The following is a 21,942-nucleotide window of genomic DNA, read 5'->3' on the forward strand; positions in this document are numbered from 1 at the left end:
TTGCAGCTTCTTTGCAGTGTGCATCTCTTTCTCGCACCGTAGTGATACACGTTGCAAAGAAGTTCCCGCCATTTGTATTAGGATCCACGCCATGTTATTGGCCGATTCCTAATTTAGGCACACGTGGCGGCTAGCGATTGGCTTGCTAGCCGTACAAAAGGCTTGGGTAGTTTCCACCCAAGCCGGAGGAGGGAGGACGAGAGAGATTCTGTGTGAAGATCTCCAAGCGCTGTGGACCCTCGCGGACCCGGCGTGCCTCCCCTAAGCAGGCAAGAGAGGCAATAGAACCGAGCCTACGGAGCTTTCGCTTCTCACCTCTCCCCGTCGCCAAGCGCAATCCTAGACGTATCCCTTTCCTGTAATTTCAGACCCCACGGAGCCTAGCAAACTCCGGGGAAAACTTATCAGACCCACGGAGCCTGAATAACTCCAGGGAAACTTTTCGAACCCAACTTAACCGGACCTGCGGAGCCTAGCAAACTCCGTGGGAGCAATTGTTTTGTCAGAGTCCTCCAACGAGGGTTCAAGCGGGAGCTGTGCCTGGAAACTTATCCAGCCTACACCAATACCATCTTTGGGTGTAAGTAAACAATCTTTTCAATCAACCATTATGCCTCCGTGACTCATTCTAACTCACGTGCGCAAAACCGCTTCGCGGCTCTCTCCCATCCCACGTGCCCGGGCTGCTGGCCACAGCCCGCGTGCACCGGAGACGGGTCCGGTACGACCCCGGTTCGCCCCCCGCTTGCCCGTGGCAGCCAGAATGGGATTGGAATCACCGCTGCGCATGGCGACGAGGGCGGGCTCGGGGCCCGGCCCGCACAGCTGTATTGCAGCAAATAGGGAATGTGATTTGGGCATAAAGGCTGACTTACCACAAAGCACCATGAAATCAATTCCTCCTACCAATCTTTAAGCTGAAGTGCAACCGAGATGCAGAAAAGGACTTAGGCCCTTTTTACTTCTTTCTGAAGCATAAAGAAAAACTGACAGGATTTATTACAATACATTTTTTGCCTCCATAATCTGCAAGTTTCACCAAGGATCGGTGACATCACAATAGCCCAGACCACCTGAGAAAGGAAGGAAGTTTAAACTCTTCAAAACTCTTTTTCCCCACCAATGTCTGTTTATTAATTATGACTAATTAATATGTTGGAGAAAGGACATCTTTTTTAAAGCTTAACAACCAGGTTTCTTTGAACAATGAATTAGAAACAAAAAACCCCACACAAATAGAGATAGTATCATGATAGTCCAATTAAGTCCTCCAGCAAAGTCAGAGAAAAACAGTCTGGAGATTCCTTATGCTTTTAAAGCTGAAAAACAAAGAAAAATAAATCCTGGTGGTGCTTTCTTATAAGTCATAAGAGGAAGGAAGGAAGGAAGGAAGGAAGGGTGGACGAGCCCTTTTTAAAAAACTCCTTTTCAGGAGCACAATGTATTCCAACCAATATATTGAATCATTTGTCACATATACCATTTTTGACGGTGATGTTTAATAGGGCTGTGCAAAGCTTCAGGTGCTGATTTGATTCTGAGGAGATCTGGCCCGATTCGGTGGCTGAATCTCCAAATCCGAACAGAATCAGGGGACCAATTTAAAGGTCCGAATCGATTCAAAGCTCTCTGAATCTTCGGAAAGGATTCGGAGAGCTTTGATAATTCGGGCGGTCCCCGGTGGCTGCAGCAGGGAGCTGCAACTGACTCCCAGCTGGTAAGTACTAGGGGCAGGGGAGGTTGGGCTGGGGGAGGGGACCATGGGGGGAACCCAACAGCCCCCCCACTCCCCAGCCCCCCCCATGGCTGCTCCTGCCAGCTCCAGCTCCCAGTACTTCAAAAAAAAAGCCCTGGTGCTGATTGGGTGCTGCTGGGGCAGCATGGGGGCAGTGTGGGGGCAGGAGGGCTCATCCCCTGCCTGGCAGCACCTGCTGAGTCGGGGCTTTTTCTATAACAAGTGCCGGGAGCTGGGGGGGCAGGGCAGCCATTGCTGAGCCGGGAGAGGGGCGGGGGATAGGCCTGGTCTAGCTGATTTGGAGATTCAGCAGCAGCCGAATCTCCAAATGAGATTCGGCTGAATCAAATTAGGACAGTGATTTGAATCACCAAATCAAATCACTGTCCCCTGAATTGGCTGAATCCGAATCCTAAGCAAATACTAGCTGCTTTGCAGAGGCCTAATGTTGAACTACATAGGCTTACACCAATACCTCTTGAAGAGTAAAGCTTCTTATTTAAGTATCTGAACCAAGATACTTGGATAATTCCTTTGTCTTTAGTTGCACAAGAAGAAAACTCTTAATCAGAACCCAAAAGGAAAGTACCCCAAATACCCTAGATATCACTCTGAGGAAGCAACACTCAGAATGAGAGGGCTTAGATTCATATCAGATGAATAATTCAGTATAATGTTAAGAACTAAGTATAAGTCGAACTCATTAATCAAAAACATGGGTACAATAGCTTTCTAACAGTTTATGATTACCATATGCATGAGGAAAAAGCAGGGAATATTGAAGCTACAGGTCAAACATGTTTTCTGTTATATGACAAGTGTGGAAGATACAGACTTGGCCTATCACCATGTATGTGACATAAGAGTAGAATATGGCAGAGCTTGCTGGCACTCCTATAACATACCAGGCACGTTTCTATGTCAGCTAAATTTATGCCACATTCTGCAAAACACAGCATAGCGACTGTCTAATTTTGGAGCATAAACTTTTGCTCTCACTGATGGAAAGTTCAGAACAAGGTTTACATCCTCTTTAACCTGTTTGTGACAGTGTGGCATAAAACTGCCCTTGTTATTTACTACAGCTCTAGTATTTTGGAAGACTGGATGCTTCAAAACACTTTGTTCCAGGTGAAAAAAATGACCACTGCAACCATTCTAGGTAGAAGAGGGTCCATTTTGTGTTTGGCAGACAAAATAGAGCTGGGTGAATTAAAAACAAAAAACAAGCAGAAGCATTGGCCATGATTCAGGGATAGTCATTGGTGAATGTTGCCCACATATATTTCTGACATCCAGATGTTTTTAAGCTTCCCCACCCATATCCAGATGGGCACAGAATGAATCTATTATAGGGAAAAATATGTTGGGAGTTGAGCAGAGACTGGCTAAGTATCAGAAGTTAAGTGTGAAAATCTTCTTGACAGAGGAGTTTCGACCTGTCCCCACTTAACACAAGAGCCCCAGATATTTTCTTTGGTAACAGGAGAAAGGCAATTACAAACTAAGACATGACTGAGTGGTTTGGCTGGGCTGAGCTTCAAGCTCCCCCATATTAACCTAATAACTTTCCCAAGAAAGTTTTCCATGCTCCACCTCATTCAGATTGTACTTCTCCAAAAGCATCCAATATCTTCCATCCAGAGAGCAGTTTTGTTGTCCCATATTTTTGTTTGAAAAGGTCTCTGTTTAGTTAGAACCCATCTGTTAAGTGAAGTACTAATACTGCATCAGAAGTGAAGCTGGACATAAAGTGCCATAGTAAATCTGTGCTGTGCCAAGAAGTGAAACTACACTCAAATCTGGGGAAAGGTGAATTAGTGATGCAGATCAACTCTAGCAAGAATTTTAAAAAAACAAGATGAAGGTGAAATCATGCTTATGTTAAAAGGCTGAAATCTTATAAAACTTGCCAATGATCTGAGACAATAAAGGAGCAGAAACAGCAACAGTTGGAGAAGAATCAGGGAGGCCAGCCTCCTCATACTAAGTTCCTGGTGCCCCCAGGCTGAAAAGCATAGATATCCACATCAGCAGTGTGACATGTTTATTTAGATGAGTTAACTGCAAAAACATTTGCCAAGCTATTTTCACTCTATGCCAAGTATATGTCAGATCTCAACACACTGATCTTGTAGCAACAACTGTGGAGAATCACATATTTTATTGTCTCTCTTCTTAACAACGGTTGACTATGCAACTACATTTTACAGAAAAGATTGTTAATTTATTTATTTCTTTACTTAAAAAGAAGTACTAAAACCACTTGTTCCAGCTTCTGAGAAAGTCTCTAAATGATAGTTTTTATAAGTCAACCCACCTTATTCACCCCCCAAACCAGCCCACTCAGAATAAATTAAATCAACTAATTGTTTCCTGTGATGCAAATTTAAATGGTCACAATATCAATAAGTCACAACTATTTAATAAGAGTTCAAGTACTGATAAAGTAGGAAAAATGTAATAAATCCTTTTCAATCCTTCACTCAATGCCTCACCCAAGTATAACACCTAGATTTTTATGCTCCCTATTGAAAAAAAGCCCACACTTAAAAAGAGCAAGTTAATTATAAAGGAGTCAGCTGATGTTTTTGTGCAAATAATCCTTTCATTAAGCAGTGACTTAGTAGGAATAGAGTAAAAGTGTCTAACAGTTTAAGGGATTTTGATTAATTTATAAAGCACTGAAACAAATTCCAAAAGTCACAACACAAGACAGACCAGCAGTACAAGCACCCATTTTTTTCCCAGTCCTTCTTACCCTAGACTAGAACATATTTAGCTGCCTCAGGAAAGAGAATTTAAAAAAGCACAGTGAAAATTATGAAAAGAAAAGCTCTCAGGTGTGTCTATTGTCATTAACAGTGTAAAAGGTCTCGCTATGCCTGTCTATGGGCATACCAAATTATGACAACTATTTGGGCTACTCTAATAACGGACTAACAATAGCTTAAAGTATTTGGTGTCAGTCGCACAGAATGCAGAAAGATTCTGTCAGGGTAGCCCTTATTAATATGAATTTACTTTGCTTACCACAAGGCTGGATTCAGCCTTCTCAGACAAACAAACTGTTTTCTGCAGTGTCTGGCATGATATGCATGTATGTGGGGGAATAATTATAGCAAACAGTGGAAAGCCTATAGCTCCCGTAGCCTCATGAAACACGCCCAGCTCTTATTTGCAAACTGCCATTTGCACCCAACTGCACTGGCTGTGTTTAAATGATGCTGAATTCACGTAATCTGTGGAACACTTCGTTGTCTTCCAAGGTGAATACTAGGGCTGCGCAAAATTTCGCTGGTAGTTTTATTTCGACGCTGTTTCGACTCGTTTTGAGCTCAAAACAGCAAAATAGAAATGAAACAGAGAACTTCAAAACAGCCTCGAAACGAAACGATACAAGTCAAAACATTTTGAAATTTTCAAAATGTTTCAAGTTTCAAAGCACAAGCTGGGCTTCCCTGCAGGGAAACAGAAATTAAAGTAAGGAGAGGGAGGGAGAAAGGGGGAAAGGACTGCTCTCATTGACTGTGTAGCTGGCCAGTGACTGTCACCCTTCCCTGAGGTCTCTTCCAATCCCAGTGCTCTGGGGGAGGGATAGAAAAACTGCATAAAAGGCAGCATTGTTTGAACTGCCCTGCTTTCTGCCTTGGCGTCAGTTGAGTGAGGGCGCACCTTAACACACACAGTGTCACCCACTTGTGTTATGAGTTTTGCCTGCTACAGGCAAAGAGCAGCTAGAGGTGCAGGGCCCCAGAATCCAGACTCCCCCTGCACCCATCTCCTTGACAGTTGGCAGGCTTTGTGGCCATAGGAGGGTCTACGAGACCTGCAGTTTTCACCCCCCTGTGCCCCAAGACAGACAGTCCCACAAGCACTCATGTCACAAGTTTTGCCTGTCAGCAGCCAGAGGTGCAGGGCCCCAGAGCCCAAAAGCCCTGCACCCATCTCCTTGACAGCTGGCAGGCTTCATGGCTGCAGCAGGGGCCACAATCCCTGCAGCTTTCACCCCACTGCACCTTAACACACAGTGTCACCCATGTCACGAGTTTTGCTTGTCCGCAGCTTGAGGTGCAGTTTCCCCCAAAACTCTGCACCGATCTCCTTGAAACTTGGCAGACTTCGTTGCCTCAGCAGGGGCTACCAGCCCTGCAGTTTTGACCCCACTGTGGCTTAACACATGCATGTGACATGAGCTTTTTGGTTTCAAGACTTTGAGGTGCAGTTTCTCTGATACTCCTGCACTTATGTCCTTGAAATTTGGCAGGCTTCATGCCCTCAGAGGGGCTACCATTCCTGCAAGTTTAATCCAAATCAGGCCAGAAATGACAAAGTTATAGGCTGTTTTGAGCTTTCTCCTTACAGCCTATGGGCGAAACGTTGAAACAGTGAAACCGTTTCGACAAAATGAAACGGAACAGCAGTTTTGTATTGAAATGAAATTTGAAACGAAGTGCTGTTCTGTCAAAACAGAAGCGAAATGGAAGAGTGCCATTTCACACAGCAGTGAATACTGCCCTAAAGACAGGAGATAATACTGAAAAGTCAGCATTTTCCAACTACTTGAGTTCACAGAAATATCTTCTATTCTAAAGAGAAAAGGAAGTAGACAAAATCAGATATCACTGCATGGGTCTGCTGGCAAAGAAGCGTTCTTGACTAGGTACACTCTATGCAACTCTTTTTCTACTTTAGAAGCACCGGATGCCTTGTGTGCTGGTGTGACTGGTATTGGAAGTTCAGCACATACAAAAGTCATATAAAATGCACAGTAAGGTCCAGAGTTTATATTAGGGTTGCAGTAATCTATGCACGGTCTTCTGCCAAATGTGTCAAATTTTCCCCTATAACAGAGCTACTTTGCTCATCATCAGGCCATATCCTGCATTTTTTGAGTCACACACATTTCAGGCATTTAATAGAGCAACAGCCACTTGCAGAGAGAAGGAGACTAATTGCAATAACATATCCACGCTATATAAAATTTGTTCAGTACATAAAACCAAAAGCACAATATTCCTTTGCTCTTAGGATACTGGCAAGGCAGGCTAGTCTGAAATATGACATTCTTTTTTTTATGTATTTGTTTGCATGTAAAATATAATTCCAATAATAACATATAAGTTTATAGAAATATATATATTCACCCAGTAAAATTATCCTAAAATTTAAATAGCCCAGAAACAACATACTTTATTTTACTCACATTTCACATGATCCCCAAATAAAATACGCGCCTTGTTTTTTGGGAAAGCAGAATAAAGAAATTAAAAAAAAATTCTAGAGTTATGGACACATGCACCAGGGACAGATCCTAATCTTCAGCTTACTCACCATCACTTTCCTATTTAGACAAAAGCTACAGTTTTAACCCTTTCACACCTGAATTGTCATCAGCTCTTGGCCAGTCAGCCAAAAGCTCAAACTCCAGCTGCTGAGATAGACTTGAGTTCATAGGCAGATCTAGGATTTTGAAGAGAGCTATTAATAGCCTGGAGGGTTATAAAATAGGAAAATGATAGACCAGGAACAGCTAAAAGACAACCAAATTGGGGAGGAAAGAACAGCTTCATGAGTGGAACATCAATATCACTTAAAAGGAGAGGAGTCATTAACACCAATTGAGTAAACTTTTGGGGAAGGTGCATGTGGTATGTAAGTAAACGTGGTATATTAATTAATCCTTTCCAATACTTTTCAACACACTTAAAGATTGCTTTGGAGCACTTCTAATTCCAGGCTACACAAGAATGGAAGCGATTTTTAGTATAGTTCTAAGTAATATATAGGAGTTTGTTCAGAAAGTAACCCTGGTTAAGCCAAAGAGTAATACTGCCCATAGTGACCCAAATCTTGTCTAATATAGCCATGCACACTGGGCACCCTAAATACTTGCTTCTCTATGCAAGCACAAGTGGCACTCAGCAGCCTGGACAACCCCATCCTCACTCTCCATGCTTAGAATTTTTTTAGCAAGGGCTGGTTCCTTATAAGGAAAATGTGAGGAAACTTGGCAGGTTGAAAAGAAGAATGGATAGGACAAGCGTGAAGCCAGGAAGGGTGCCCATCTGAATGAATAAAAGCCCACCTCCATCTAAACTTAAAGGTGAAATAAGGAAGAGATGATGTGGAAGGTAGGAAGAGTTTATCTATGAAATGGACAAAGCTATGGCATCACCTTCAATTATGCATGTCTGCCTTCTAACGATCAAGGCAGCACACTGTATTGGCCTCCTGCTGAACACCCAGCTGTTGAAAAGACCCACATAACACAGGAGCCAGAACTTCTTTTTATATATTTGGATTGCCAGGTTGCCTTCTGGTCTTGGCCTGCCCATGGTGTGCCAGGCATTCAGCAATTCCAGGCACTGATACTGCAAGATTCTACAACTGATCGTGAAAATAATGGCCATATGGAAGCTCCAGCTGGCTCAAGATGTAGCGCCCTGTTTGCCAGCTACTACAGGCCAACAGTAAAATTTGCTCTAATTCTATGCTAGTTCTTTGTTCAATACCAGATTAATTCCAATATTGGGTTAGCTGCTAATGTATACCACACTCAGTGGACTAGGCCCTAGCAGTTTGGGATGAGACAACTCAATAGCAAGAGTTGTATTCATCAGGAATCTGGCAGCAGACAGAGCCACACGTGTAGTTTTGAGTGCCTTAGATAATGTTTCGTGATTGGCAGGCCCTCTGCTGAGGAATTCCTGTCCATAAATCTGAAGTGTCCTATGTAGTACTACATTGGATGCACCTCTCAGTGAAAGCCTTCCTACACAGTAATACCCTGTATGTAAGCTGGGAACTCTTTCCTGAAAATAAACAAGAGAGAGAACACACATTTAGCAGCCCAATCCTGGATATATTGAAGTGCATTCATGTATTTTTTTACTTCCGTCTTCCCAAATAAGAGCAGCTACCAGATGACAAGTGCAGTTGGCAGAAAAGGTAGGGAAGGACACAAACAACCTAGAGTAGTGATTGCTCAGAGAAGCTATATGCATTCAAGTCAGCAGGGCCAGATGGACTGCACCTGAGGTGACTGAAGGAATTGGCTGAGGTAATTTCAGAGCCGTTAGCTATCCTCTGAGAACTTTTGGAGGCCAGGCAAGGTCCCAGATGATGAAAAGGGCAAATAGAGTGCCCATTTTTTTAAAAAGGAAAGAAGGGATCCAGGAAATTATGACCAGTCAGCCTGGAAGGCTTTTGACACTGGTCTCCCATGACATTCTCGTTAAAAAGGTAAGAAAATACAGACTAGGTGAAAGTAATATAAGGTGAATACATAACTGGTTTGATCTTTGTTTTCTACAGGTAGTCATTAATGGCTCAATGTCTAGCTGGGAAGACGTATCAAGGGAGGTTTCCCAGGGGTCTGTCTTGGGACCAATACTGTTTATTATGTTCATGAATGATCTGGATGATGGAATTCAGTATACACTTAGCAAAACTGTGGATAACACCAAGTTGGATAGAACTGAAGACACCCTGGAGGGCAGAGCTAGGATCCAGAATGTCCTGGATTGATTGTGGACCATTTTTCTAGTCTATCAGATGATATTCAACAAGGACAAGTGCAAAGTCCATGCACATGGGACAGAAAAACTGCATAAACAAATACAGGCTGGGGAATGCCTGGCAAGACTGCAGTACTTCAAAGAAGGACCTGGGATTTACAGTGGACCATAAGCTAAATATGAGCCAACAGTGTGCTTGTGTGAAAAAAGCCAACTACATACTGGGTTGTATTAATAGGAACATCACTTGTAAATCAAGGGAAGTGATTCTTCTACTCTATTCAGCACTGGAGAGGCCTCACTTGGAGTACCATGTCCAGTTTTGGGCCCCACACTTCAAGGAGGATGTGGACCATTTGGAAAGAGTCTAGCACAGAGCAACAAAAGGCCTGGGATTGGGGCCTGAGAGACAAGACTTATGAGGAAAGACTGAAAAAATAGGGTTATTTAGTCTGGAGAAGAGAAAACTGAGGGTGGGTTTGATAAGTCTACAAATATATGAAGTGGGTTTATAGAGAAGATGAAGATGGGTTTTTCTTTCTGGGCATATGGGACAGGACTAGGTGCAATGGCCCCAAGCTACAACAGAGCACATTTAGGTTGGAGATTAAGAGGAACTTTCTGACTATGAGGGTGGTCAAGCACTGGAATAGACTACCTAGAGAAACTGTGGAATCTCCAACCTTGGAAGTTTCCAAGAAAAGGTTAGACAGACACTCAGCTGGGATGGTTTAGTCAGGGATCCTCCTATTTTGAGCAGGGGGCTGAACTAGTTGATTATGTGAGGTCCTTTCCAGCCCTACTTTCCTATGACCCTAAATTCAAATTAAGCTTTCAATTAGCTGCACTGGGAGCAGGGTCAAGAACTTAAAATACAAAGCAGAAGTGCAGAATCAAGTGACATATTCTGAAAGATCTGTGAAATTGTGCTGCCATGACATGACTATGACAGGTGCACTAGTGATTAATAGACTAGCTAATTTCAGATTACAGGTTAGCTTTATTGAGATGATTGATAATTTTATAAACTGAAGTGTTATTTAACAGAGGACAGTTTAGGTGTTTATGTGTACACTAAAAGACAAAACTGACTACAAATAGATAGCATTCAAGATCAACCGTGGGCACTTGCAGAAATATTAACAGTCACGCTATGAGATGGAAAAGACGAACAAATGCAGCAAAGAACAACAGTCTGGAAGAACAAAATCCAAATAAGCCTTCCTTTCATCTTGTACTTATATCCTAAAATAGAACAAAATGCTTCACATCAAAACACATGGTGTAACTGAAAACACTGACATACCTGACATATGCCGCTGATGCACATATCCAGAGATTCGATATTACAGCGAGTACCATCTAGTACTTTGGGGGCAAGCTCTACAATCAAGTTTTTCCCCAACGCTTGACACTTAAGAGCACAAGGTGCACTGGGATCATTATATACAGGAAGCCACTCGTAAAAATGTCCTTGGTACTTGACATCATTGTAGGCTGAACATTGCTGTGCTCTAAAGTCACCAACATCTGAAGGGCAATCCTAAAAACAAAACAAAGGAAATCATTGTTAGAAAGAAAGCACCTTTTATTTGTGTTCACAGAATCTGATGTATTATATAAAAACTGCTGAGCAGACATGACCCAGGAACTGGTTTACTAAGGCATACACCTCATATTGCAGGATCCTACCCTAAGGATTAAAACCATATAGTTGTTATTTATTCCACTTTTGCAGAGAAGTTACAATATATTCTGCATTCTACTTTAAACAGTGTTGACATCAGGTGGACTACACTATTGATCACAACAGCTGTTCTACTGCTGTTCATACAGTACATTTAGTTGCTTAATTTTGGGTAGCATTAGAGTGATGTTATAGCCACGATGGCCCAGAAATGATACAAGGCAAAAATTTGCTTGGCTGATAACTTTTATTTATTGGACCAATGAGAAGAATACTTTGCATTTGAAACCTTGTCCAACTTTATTCCAGCTCTACAGTTAGCCCAATAAAAGATATCATCCAAACAAATCCTTGCCTCTTTTAATTTTTTTTTGGCAGCAAAATCTGCTTTTAAAGAATATTGATCTTTTGAATGGTGAAAATGAGATCTATAATACCCTCCGCTTCCTTAGCTGTTTTTGTTTAAGGATTTCAAAGTACTTTATGACCATTCATTAATTTTCACAAGGCTGCTGTGAGATAAGGACCACTATTATCTGCATTTACAGATAGAGAAATGAAAGTATAAAGGAAGTTAAAGTTCAGTGTCACACAGCAAGTAGATGGAAGATTTAGGCAGAAAGCCCAGAAGTCCTGATTCCTAGCCTTGCCAATTAACTACAACATTTATTCTTTCTCATGGGAAAAGTCACAGTTAGTTTGTTCATCAGTAAAATACACCTAAAATTTGTCATGATTGATCATGTAATTCTATTTCTAGTACTAGTAGAGAATTCAAGTCCTTTTTTCCTCAAGCAAATAAAGCTCATTTTTAAATATCTGAAATTCCTTATTTACAGTCTTTGAAATAAATTCTTTTAAAGTTTTCTTCATTGTAAAAAAAATTCACTTGGTGATATTAGGATAAAGCTATGGCAACAGGAGTATATATATATGTGTGTGTGTATATATATATATATATATTCTCTTGTCAGATCCTTACCAAAGTTCTTCTCCTATTAAAAATTATATATAAGTGTAACAGATCATCTCTCACTAAAGGCTCACGAAATGCATGTCCAGTATCAATCAGTCCATATGCTAGACTTAATGTGTATTCTTCCAAGAATTCCCTCCACATATATATGCCAGATGTGAGACTGATTCTAGCAAAGTTTTATTTTTATTGGATAGAAAAATGAAACACTGACATGTCAACTAAACTCATGGAACTTGTTACTAAGTGTCAGCTAGCAAAGCTGCACCTGAACTATGCATCAACGCCATTCATGTTGATGGATTTAAATCCCCCCTGGAAAATGCTAATGCATTTGCAACTGCTCTACACAGCACTGGTTACAACTTGCAGTAGCTGGAAGAGAGATTTGGATGAGAAGGGTAAGCAATGCACTCTGCTTATGAGTCCCTGTTACAGATATCACGTCATTCTCACAGGGTCGAATGACTTACAGAGGAGCTACAGCATTAACCTATGTCTTTTTATAATGGTCTATTTGTTTATTCTAAGCCTTGGTAAACAAGAGTAGTCAAACAGTGTTACTGGCTTCTTTGTGCAACATGTCAAATAGCTCATTAAAACAATAACCCCTACATTTTCAGACCAGCTTGCAGGGGTTCAGGCACACACTTCTGAAAAGTCAGTGGGATTCATGCAACCAAAATCCAGCCAGTACTTTGAAACTCCATCTAGTGCTAAACCTTGAGGGAAAAAGTAGCTCAAAATGACAGTACCTTGCTTTTTGATTATGTTTAACATAGGACAACTCCATTTGGTTTTTATGAGTCAAATTATTTTAAAAGCATACTATTAGGGAACAAGACTGAAAGAAAAATTACTCTGACTCTTAGTTCTGTTCCCTCTTTAAGAATCTGCAGAGGCTATGCTGGAAAGTATCATATGCATACCTAGCCAAATTATTGTCTCATTTCCAGAGATGCAACTCCAGACAAGTTCCCTGGAATCACAATGTTGTTGTAAATTACAATAGAAACAGGCTCTGCTTTAATCTGGTGCTTCTCATCTTCTATAGAAGAGAACATGTGGGGTGGACAAGAGTCAAGAGACCCAGAATTTAAAAGGGCACCACACAGTTCTCTGATGATGCTCTACATCGGGATAAGTTAGCTTTGAACATAATTAAACACAGTATGCCAAACTAGACCTTGAACAGCTGCACAACCACATTTCCATCACACAGTAGTAGAGAACCACCCCCCCCACAAAATAACCATGGAGTGATATCCTTAGACTTGGTGTTGACATGGTGCCATTACAATTCATAATCACAAGTGCTGATGCTAAGCCATGACACAAACACCATAATGCCGGCTGTCACTCTACGATTATTGCACGTCTCCCACTGCTTCTATACAAAGCAACAGGTATTCCCTCTTCCCCCTCATTTCTGCCTGCTCTTCCTTTGTTATTTCTTAGCAACTTCAAGGGAAGTTACATAAAGGGATCATGGCAGATTTAGTTTAATTGCTCTGATGCATCTACTTTAACATCTGCATGATGCTCAAACATAGCAGCTTGAAAGAACCTCAGGCAGGATTCATTATTAATAAGAGTAAGTAGATTGCATTGTGGTAATACTTAGATTGGTGATTCTCAATTTTTAAACTCAAGACCCTCCATAACTTTTATGAATTAGGTGGCACCCCATTTCAAAGACTAATTTCACCTATTCAATTATTACAGAAAAAAATAGAGCAATACTTACATTGCAAAGAACTCAGATAGACCACAACATGTCAGAATGGTTTTGACACTGGATTTCTATTTGAAATCCTTGGGTTTATCTTGTGAATCATGTGTAGGTGTTTGCACATCTAACAGTGTTAATATTACATGGCATCCTGCAACACACTTGCAGCACCCCCCAGATACTGTAGCACTCCAGGTGAGAATCACTGACTTGGGCCAGTTACACACTTTACACTTTTACCGGTATAAGTGATCAAAAACCAGTCTATACCCATAACAAAGCAGAAATTCGGCATGCATAAACTGGTTTAAAAATGGCGGAATCCAGTATAAGATTTGCTGCCTCTCATCAAAGGATGAATGTCTGTTCTGTTCACTACTGATCTAAACTAAATCATGTACAGAAAACTGTTTAACTTAGATGGATTGTGCCTCGGGCTTTTTGAATGTCTCTACCTAGCCCTAGACACCACCTAAGATCAAGGCCCTGTTCTAGACATAGTAGAACTACTTAGTGATAAGGTATATAATTAACCACAAAACATAGACAAGAGGGAATCCAAAGAGATACAAGAGATAGAAGCAGAATGAACAGTATTTGGGTTTGCAAGCATAATATCAGTTCCACTTAGTGAAGGGGAGGGGTAATGAAGGAGAGAATTAGATAAACAAGAAAAAGGAGGGTAGATATGCAGAGGGAGAGATAAGGAGGTCTTGGGAGCAGGCTGAAGTGAAAATTTTGTAATATGATTGTCCAAGAGTACATAATTCATCAGCTACATGTGATGTGTCATAGGTTTACACTGAACAGCAGCATAATTAGTAAAGATTAGAGATAGATGCAGAAAAATGGGAGATACACAGATAGAAAAACGTTAAATATGCTTGGACTAGAATATATATAAATCAGCCAAGGTGCTCTGAGCAGAACACAGCAAGGGTTAACATTGGATGGTTGGCATGTGAATGCCAGGACAAGGATTAAATGAGGTATTCTGAACAGGTGTGAGAACTATCTCCATGTAATGGAAGTATATAATGGAGTTTAATTAATTTATACATGGACAAATCTATAACTGTATAGTATTATTTCTGACTAGGAGAGAATCACTCTGGAAAAAGCTTAAGTGACTTTTTGGCATATAAAAATCATAAATTTATGGGGAAATGGCCCAAATAACTTATTCAATGAATAGGACCCTAAAGGATTATCTTAAACACTTCCATATCCTGCACCTCATAGCATTAGAATGTAACAGTATATACAAAAATGGAAATATAAAATAGAGGGCTTAAGGAAGATTGAAAATCTCACTGAATAGCAAATAATGAATAGTTTATTTCTCTTAAGTATCAACAAAAAGATTAAAGCGTACATAAAAAAATTTTAAAATTAAGCAAGTGGCATCACAGACAAGATGAAAACATAACCGTGTGACTCATTTAGATTAATAATCCAAGCAATTCTTTTCTTGCTAAGACATCAAACTCATTTTCTGATTGAAATATCTTTAATACTATTCTGGGACCTCCTTACGCTGTTTGAGTTCAATGAACTTACTACTATTTAATTACAAATCCAGATGAAACTAATTTTCTGGTAAAATGATTCTTGTTCTTTTCATTAAAATGGCATACATATTAAGTTGTGCTTCATTTGTATTCCTCAATATAGATTTTAGTGGTGTAATGTCTCATGTAGCAAAATTACATTTGCAGACAATTTTACATAGTATATATACTGAATTTCTCATGTGGTTAATAAGAATACCTACACATGGAGAAAGAAGCTAGTAGAAACTCTTAATTTTCAAACAAAAAATTTACTCATAAAATGGGAATCACTTTTTAAAAATAATAATTGGGACAATTTTATTTTAAAAAGAGTTAGGCTAGAGGTCCTAAATCTGGATAAAGTTTGGTAAATCTCCTGGGACCAATGTTTCTCAGAAGCATTCCAAAACATCTGAAATCGAGGGGGAAAGGACTTTGAGAGATTCAGGGCAGATCTGAACCAGAAATGGGTACCAGACCCATGCCAGACATAACCCAGAAACAGAACCTTAAAAGCAGCTTCAGGTGCAAAAGTTATAAATATACAATTCTAGGAGACTCAGATTAAATATTTCTGTTTTGAGCCACCTGTCATTTAAAATATAAAGTTCTAGGAAAGAAAACCTACTCCCATGGACTTCAAATGGCACCAGACTCATTAACGCCAGCTGGGGCCAGGATCCTACCTTGAAATCTTTGAAGACTTTTCAGATTCATAAACAGTCTCATGATAGATTCTCACAGTAATTTTGATTGCATAACCTTTGAAATCACAAGTACCTGCATTAGTTCTATACTTTGCTATTCCTACAGCTTTCAGCACACAGCCTTCTGTTTATTAAAATGTGATAGAGACATATAGGTCTTGTTTGCTTCTCAGTCTTTCTATATAATATGTATATTTTTATTCTTTTTGCATCATGGATTCTGTATTTAATTTATTTTTACTAGTATGGAAGCAATCACAATGCATAAATTGAAATATGCATAGGCATATTCCTGTATATAGCATACAGAGTTTATTCAGTTAAGAGAAGTTACAAATGTATAGTTGTCTATTGCTGTACTTGCTAGATGCATTTTGTTTTATAACATAGTTTAAAATGATTAGGTTATTTGTCTGAACCTGGCATTTATCTTTTCAAGACACAGATGCCAAGTAAGAGGCATTGCTAGTAGACTGGTAGGCCTTTACTTTTGTAATAGTAACTAATAGCGCTGTGCAAAGCTTCAGTCGCTGATTCGATTCAGCGGAGATTTGGCCCAATTCGGCAGCCAAATCTCCGAATCCGAATCAAGCCAGGAGACCCTTTAATCCCTCTGTATTGAACTGGAACCCTCTGAATCAATTCAGAGAGATTCGATCGTTTGGACACAGACACAGCTTTAAATGTTTTTTCTACATACCTCAAGCTAGCTCGTGAATGCTGCGATGCTGGGGTGGATGGAGCATCCCACGGAAGCACGCGGCGGGGGGCCCCAGCGTGCTCAGTGGTGGACCCAGAAGTGGACCAGAAGCATTTCCGGTCCACTTCTGGGTCTGCTGCAGAGCGCACAGGGGACCTCCCCCCCACCCCAACTGGAGACTGGTGCCTTCTGGATCTGAGGGAGCACCCGGGGTCCCCCTGCCGCCAATTGCCAAGCTGAGTGGAGTGCAGGGGGGAGGGGGTGTCCCACATGCACTTGGTGGTGGACCTGGGAGTGGACCAGAATTACTTCTGGTCCACTTCTGGGTTCGCCGCTGAGCACTCGAGGGGCCTCCCCACGCTCTTATGGGACGCTCCATCTGCCCCAGCATTGCAGCATTCATGAGCTGTGCCTTGTACCTTGAGGTATGTAGAAAAAACATTTTAAAACATTTTAAAAAGCTGCATCTATGGCTGAATCGCTGATACTCTGAATCAGCATTGAATCTTCAGATTTGGATTTGGCCGGATCAAATTGGCACAGTGATCCAAATCAACAAATCAAATCACGGTCTCTGATTTGGACCAAATCCAAATCCAAATGAAATCCAGTCCATTTCACACACCCCAAGTAACTAACTAGGTTTGTTTCCAGGATCCAATTTTTGCATGTACTAGCCTTTATTCACTAATAGCTTCCACTAATTTCTGCTAGGAGAGATTTAGGTGATGGGCCCAATGGTGGAAAATCCATCCAAAGCTGGGATATAGGGTGTCAGAGCAGTTCAGGGTGTTTTTCAATGGGCCAGTAAAGAGCTGGCATAGCAGAGAATGTAGGTGGGGCAGAATGAGGAGTGGGAATGGCTTGGTTTCCCAGGGGATGTAGTGATCCAACATATTTACTGGGCAGCTTCCAATGTAAGACCTCCCAAAGCTACGGTCAGACTTTGCAGCTGCCTGCCCTTGGCAGAACTCCTGAGGTTGGCAGTGTTGCAACTGCCACCTGCACTTTCTTGGGCATAATTCAATCCAAAGGCACTGCAGGCCTCATTGGTTCAGGACTGTTTGTGTGAAAATGGTTTCCTCTCCCCCAGAATCAAAGGGGGGAGGGGAGGAGAGGGGAGGGGAAGGAGCCAAAACAAGTCCACAAAGTGAACCACAAGATATTTTTTAATAATAAAAAAATGATTCTGTTTTAATGATTTAGTAACTTGCCTTCTTTTTGGATATGCTCGCCTTTAGTTACATGCCTTCTTTTTGTATTTCTCCAGCAGATAATTGATATCAGGAGTTGATTGCTTGTCATGAAATTAACCTATAATGATTTACGGTACATTTACATCCAGAAGGATTGCAAAGAGCTTTAATAACTGCAAACCAAAGGAATGTAGCAATATCTGGGTGAAATGCAGCAACTGCTTAACAGCAAAAAACACCACTCTGAGTCAGTTTAGCACGAGACACGAAAAATGCCACATGCAACTCATTTTCATAAAGGTTTGTGTAAAAATGTATACATACAATTTCCAACATGTGATTACAGTGACTGCATAGCAGCAATGGCAACTGCAAACTCAGATGTTCATTTATATATGTAAACACTGAAACTGTGCAATATACACATTTTTGAATATTTAAGTACAAAAATCTGGGCCTGACAGTGCAAAGGAAACATATGTGAAAGAAGAAGAGGGCAATGCAATTAACCTCCTTGCTTAGGTTAAGACTGTCACAGGATTTCTCCCATTTGAGGGTGGTCAGGAGTTGAGTCTTGTACCTCATCTCAAAGATGACATCTCTGGGAAGAACATTACAGGTTAATTTATGATGTAAATGGACTTTCTAACCCTCCAAAATGTGTGATTTCCTCATAGTCTACACAGAACATTCTGAATCAGAATTGGCAGTAAGGGCACCTATACAGGTGCTCCAGGGTGGGAGAAGAGGGGCATGTGTTTATTTAAACATGGTGGAGACTGTGAAAGGGGAAGAGATAGCCCACCCAGACTTTCCCCATTACTCAACATAGGTGGGCTGATAAGCGGCAGCTTTGGGTGGATTCTGAGACAAGAGGCTCAGGCATGCCATTCTCAGAGCAGCCTTACCAGGCAAATCAAAGGAGAGAAAAGGCAGAGCTCAGGAGAAGAGCAGGACCATGAAAAAGGGGCTGGGAGAGTGGACAGGAGAGAAGTGGAAGAGAGAGAGAGATGGCCAGTGAGGAGACACTGCGGGACGCCGCTGAGCAGAGTGGGTAAACAGAGAGCAGCACAAAGGCCGGCAGGAGCTGGCTGCATGCTGAGGCAGAGGCACACCCAGGAGGAACCCCGAGAGGGGGACCACAGAATACCACGGAGCATGGCAGGGAAGCGGCATGTGGCACTGAGGCCAGCAGGAACAGACTGTGTGCCACCCTAGAGGCACTCCCCGAGGAACCCTGGGAGAGGGGCCGCAGAATGTAGCCGAGCCCGGCAGGGAAGCAACATGTGGCACCGAGGCTGGCAGGAGCGTGGTGTGTGCGGCAGAAAAGCCACACCACCAGGAACCCCCTGCAGAGGGGCAGAAGCTCGGGGCCAAGCTGGGCAGCAGAACAGTTGGTGGCATGGAGCCATGGGGCTGCAGCAGCAAGGGGCCAGTGCACAGTGGGGAGCAGAACAGGGCCACCAAGATGGGCAGCTGGAGTGACAGCAAGAGTGACCTGGCCAGACCCAGCTTCAAGTTAGACACGACTGAGGTGAGAAGGGGTGGTGACCCATTGGAGGGTCCATATTAGGGCTATGAGGGTGCAGTGAGGAGCTGCCAAGCCCACAGAGCACAGCTCATTAAACGGGGAGAAAAGAGGCACCCCACCAGGGGCCTGAGGGCCTGGGGAAGCATGATCCAGGGTCCATACCAGTGCACACTGATTGATTTTCATTGACGTTTGCTTCTGGGTTTTCCTTTATGAGAACACTAGTACCTCAGGATTGAGGCAAATTCAGTTACAGTGGCCTCAGTCTGTAGCCAAGGGACCGCCTATGAGGAGCTGGCGGCCGGGAAAGCACATCCCTCAATGGTGGGACTTTCAGATGAGAAGTGATCATCTGTAATTGAGATCTCAAGACACCAACATCTGTTCTGGCCTTGGATGTGGTAAGGGTGGGGCGAAGGGGAGGTTGGAGCCCCACGAAGGAACCAGGGTGTGAGATCCCACAAACCACTTGGTGGGAACGGTCTCCCAAGAAGAACATCAAGTTGTGGTGGGCAAGCAGGAACAGCAACCAGAACACTCAGGTGGTGCTAACTCAGGGACCCACCCTGACATCACCAGTCAAGTGGGGAATCAAGCCCTACAACACATACCAGCAACAGAGACATATAGGTCTTATTTGCTTCTCATCTTCTTTATACATAATATGTATATTTTTATTCTTTTTGCATCCTGGATTCTGTATTTAATTTATTTCTACTAGTATGGTAGTAGTCACAATGTGCAAGTTGAAATATGCATAGGCATATTCTTGAATAGAGCATACAGGGAGTGGCTGTCAGGAGCCACTTTAATTAAAATGCTCACAGTATCTTGTGTATTCAGTGTCCCGCAATTCAAAATGGTGGAGGGGGTGCTTTAACTAAAGCTGAGTCAAGATGCATTAGTTAAAGTGCCCCTGCCACCATTTTGAAATGGGGGGATACTGAATACACAAGATGGTTAGAGTGCTCCAGCAGACTCGATTAAGCGAGTCTGCTCCAACACATTCTAATAAGAACACGTTGAAGCATGTGTAAAAGTGCCCTGAGATTCCAAAGAACTGATGTCCATTTTGGAAGTGCAAACTCAAAGCCTGATGACATCAATCAAATCCTTAAAATGTGGAATAATAGAGAGTGGAAAGAAAACTATCCATCATTAGATTTTAAACAAGTAGTAGAATTTCTGAAACTTTACACATTATTTGAAGAAATGATGGAAGCAGTAAAACAAAATTACAGGCCAGACTCACATTGTTACTGCAGGTTTTGTATCGAATATTGCGACCTTCACAGTTCCTGAAAAACAGAATGCAAACGGTTTGATCAGAAATATAAGTAAAAAATCCTACAGCTCTTATAACTACTTATTCTCTTGAAAATTGGATTGTTATTACTCTATTACTACTCTAATGTAACCTGTACCCAAAATATAAGGCTTAAACACAGACCTCCACAAAGGGGGCTGCAAATTCTGAAGGTTGCAGTGCTATCTGTCCACAAACAAAGTATGTTTTTCCTGTTAAGTTTCCCGTATCATGATCCCAACCTGCTACCAATGTTATGCAGGACAAATTTACGTTCCTGATGGAAGTCAGTTGGCTTCACCAGTGTTTGTCCTGATGTATGTGGAAGGGGAGAAGATTCAGAAGGGAATCACACTGTCTTGGCCATATTGAGCACATGACTAATGGGCATTAATTCCTCTCATTCCCTTTTTCAATTAAAAGTTAGATGATGCTTTTATACAGTCCACAGGAAATATTGAGAGCTGACAGTCAGCCATGGCTCTGAAAAGCTTTTGAAGCACTACTCTATACCTACAATCTGTCTTAATTTAAATTAACTATAAATAAAAATATAGATATTTCTTAGGTGCCCATTACATGTGAACCCTGAAATCTAGAAAATGCAAACCTTTTGTGAGTCTTTTGCTGACAACTGAAAGAAAGGGTTCCCCTTTAATAAAGAAATTATATATTGCACTTTCCATAAATACTGTATTAATTTCCTATGAGCATATGTAGCACTGGGGAAGTTTACGCTAGAAGGGCCAGGTTTTCAAGACTTCCATAGCCATGTCACATTAGGAGCAACCCCATTCACTGGAAGTTTGCATAGAGTAATCTACTACTCATCTCAAATAAGGGAGTCAGAATGTAGACAAAGTAAATAGGTACAGGAAGATACTTTAAATAGCTTTACAAGTAATTACCTTATAATTAAATGTAGTTACTAAAATCCGGAAGAGTCATTTGAACAGCCATATAGTGCTAATAAAACCTGCCTTCCACACCAACAGAATGAGTGGTAGCAAGCAGTTGCATCTCGCATACTGAATTTACTTCTTTTTTGCATAATTTTTAATTTGGCAAAAGATTATAAAAATATCCAATTATAAAAATATCCAATAAAATGTATGAGAAACTGATAAAAAGGCCAGGTTTGTGGAGGGCCTGGGGCAAAACTTCACTCAGCTGATCTGAACATGCAACCCCCCCAGCTCAAAACATTGTCTTTCGTTTCCTACTTGCCCTGAGAATCACTGTGTAACAACATACACGCTAATTATGTTCTTGCTGCATAAACATGTGAAAATGTTGTTT

The 21,942-nt window shown here is 41.5% G+C and overlaps 1 protein-coding gene across 3 annotated transcripts in view; it reads right to left on the minus strand.

Annotated features, from left to right (window-relative positions):
* Positions 1–21,942, minus strand: part of ADAMTSL3 (ADAMTS like 3) — a 368,636-nt gene that overhangs the window by 169,448 nt on the left and 177,246 nt on the right. For all 3 annotated transcript variants that reach the window (XM_019477525.2, XM_059714625.1, XM_019477526.2), the window contains 2 exons: positions 20,590–20,635; positions 10,562–10,798 (listed from right to left, as the gene is read on the minus strand). In XM_019477525.2, coding sequence (XP_019333070.2) covers positions 10,562–10,798; positions 20,590–20,635 — 283 coding nt within the window. The remainder of the gene's footprint in view (positions 1–10,561; positions 10,799–20,589; positions 20,636–21,942) is intronic.

Source organism: Alligator mississippiensis, chromosome 11, assembly GCF_030867095.1.
Source record: "Alligator mississippiensis isolate rAllMis1 chromosome 11, rAllMis1, whole genome shotgun sequence".
Taxonomy (NCBI): Eukaryota; Metazoa; Chordata; order Crocodylia; family Alligatoridae; genus Alligator; species Alligator mississippiensis.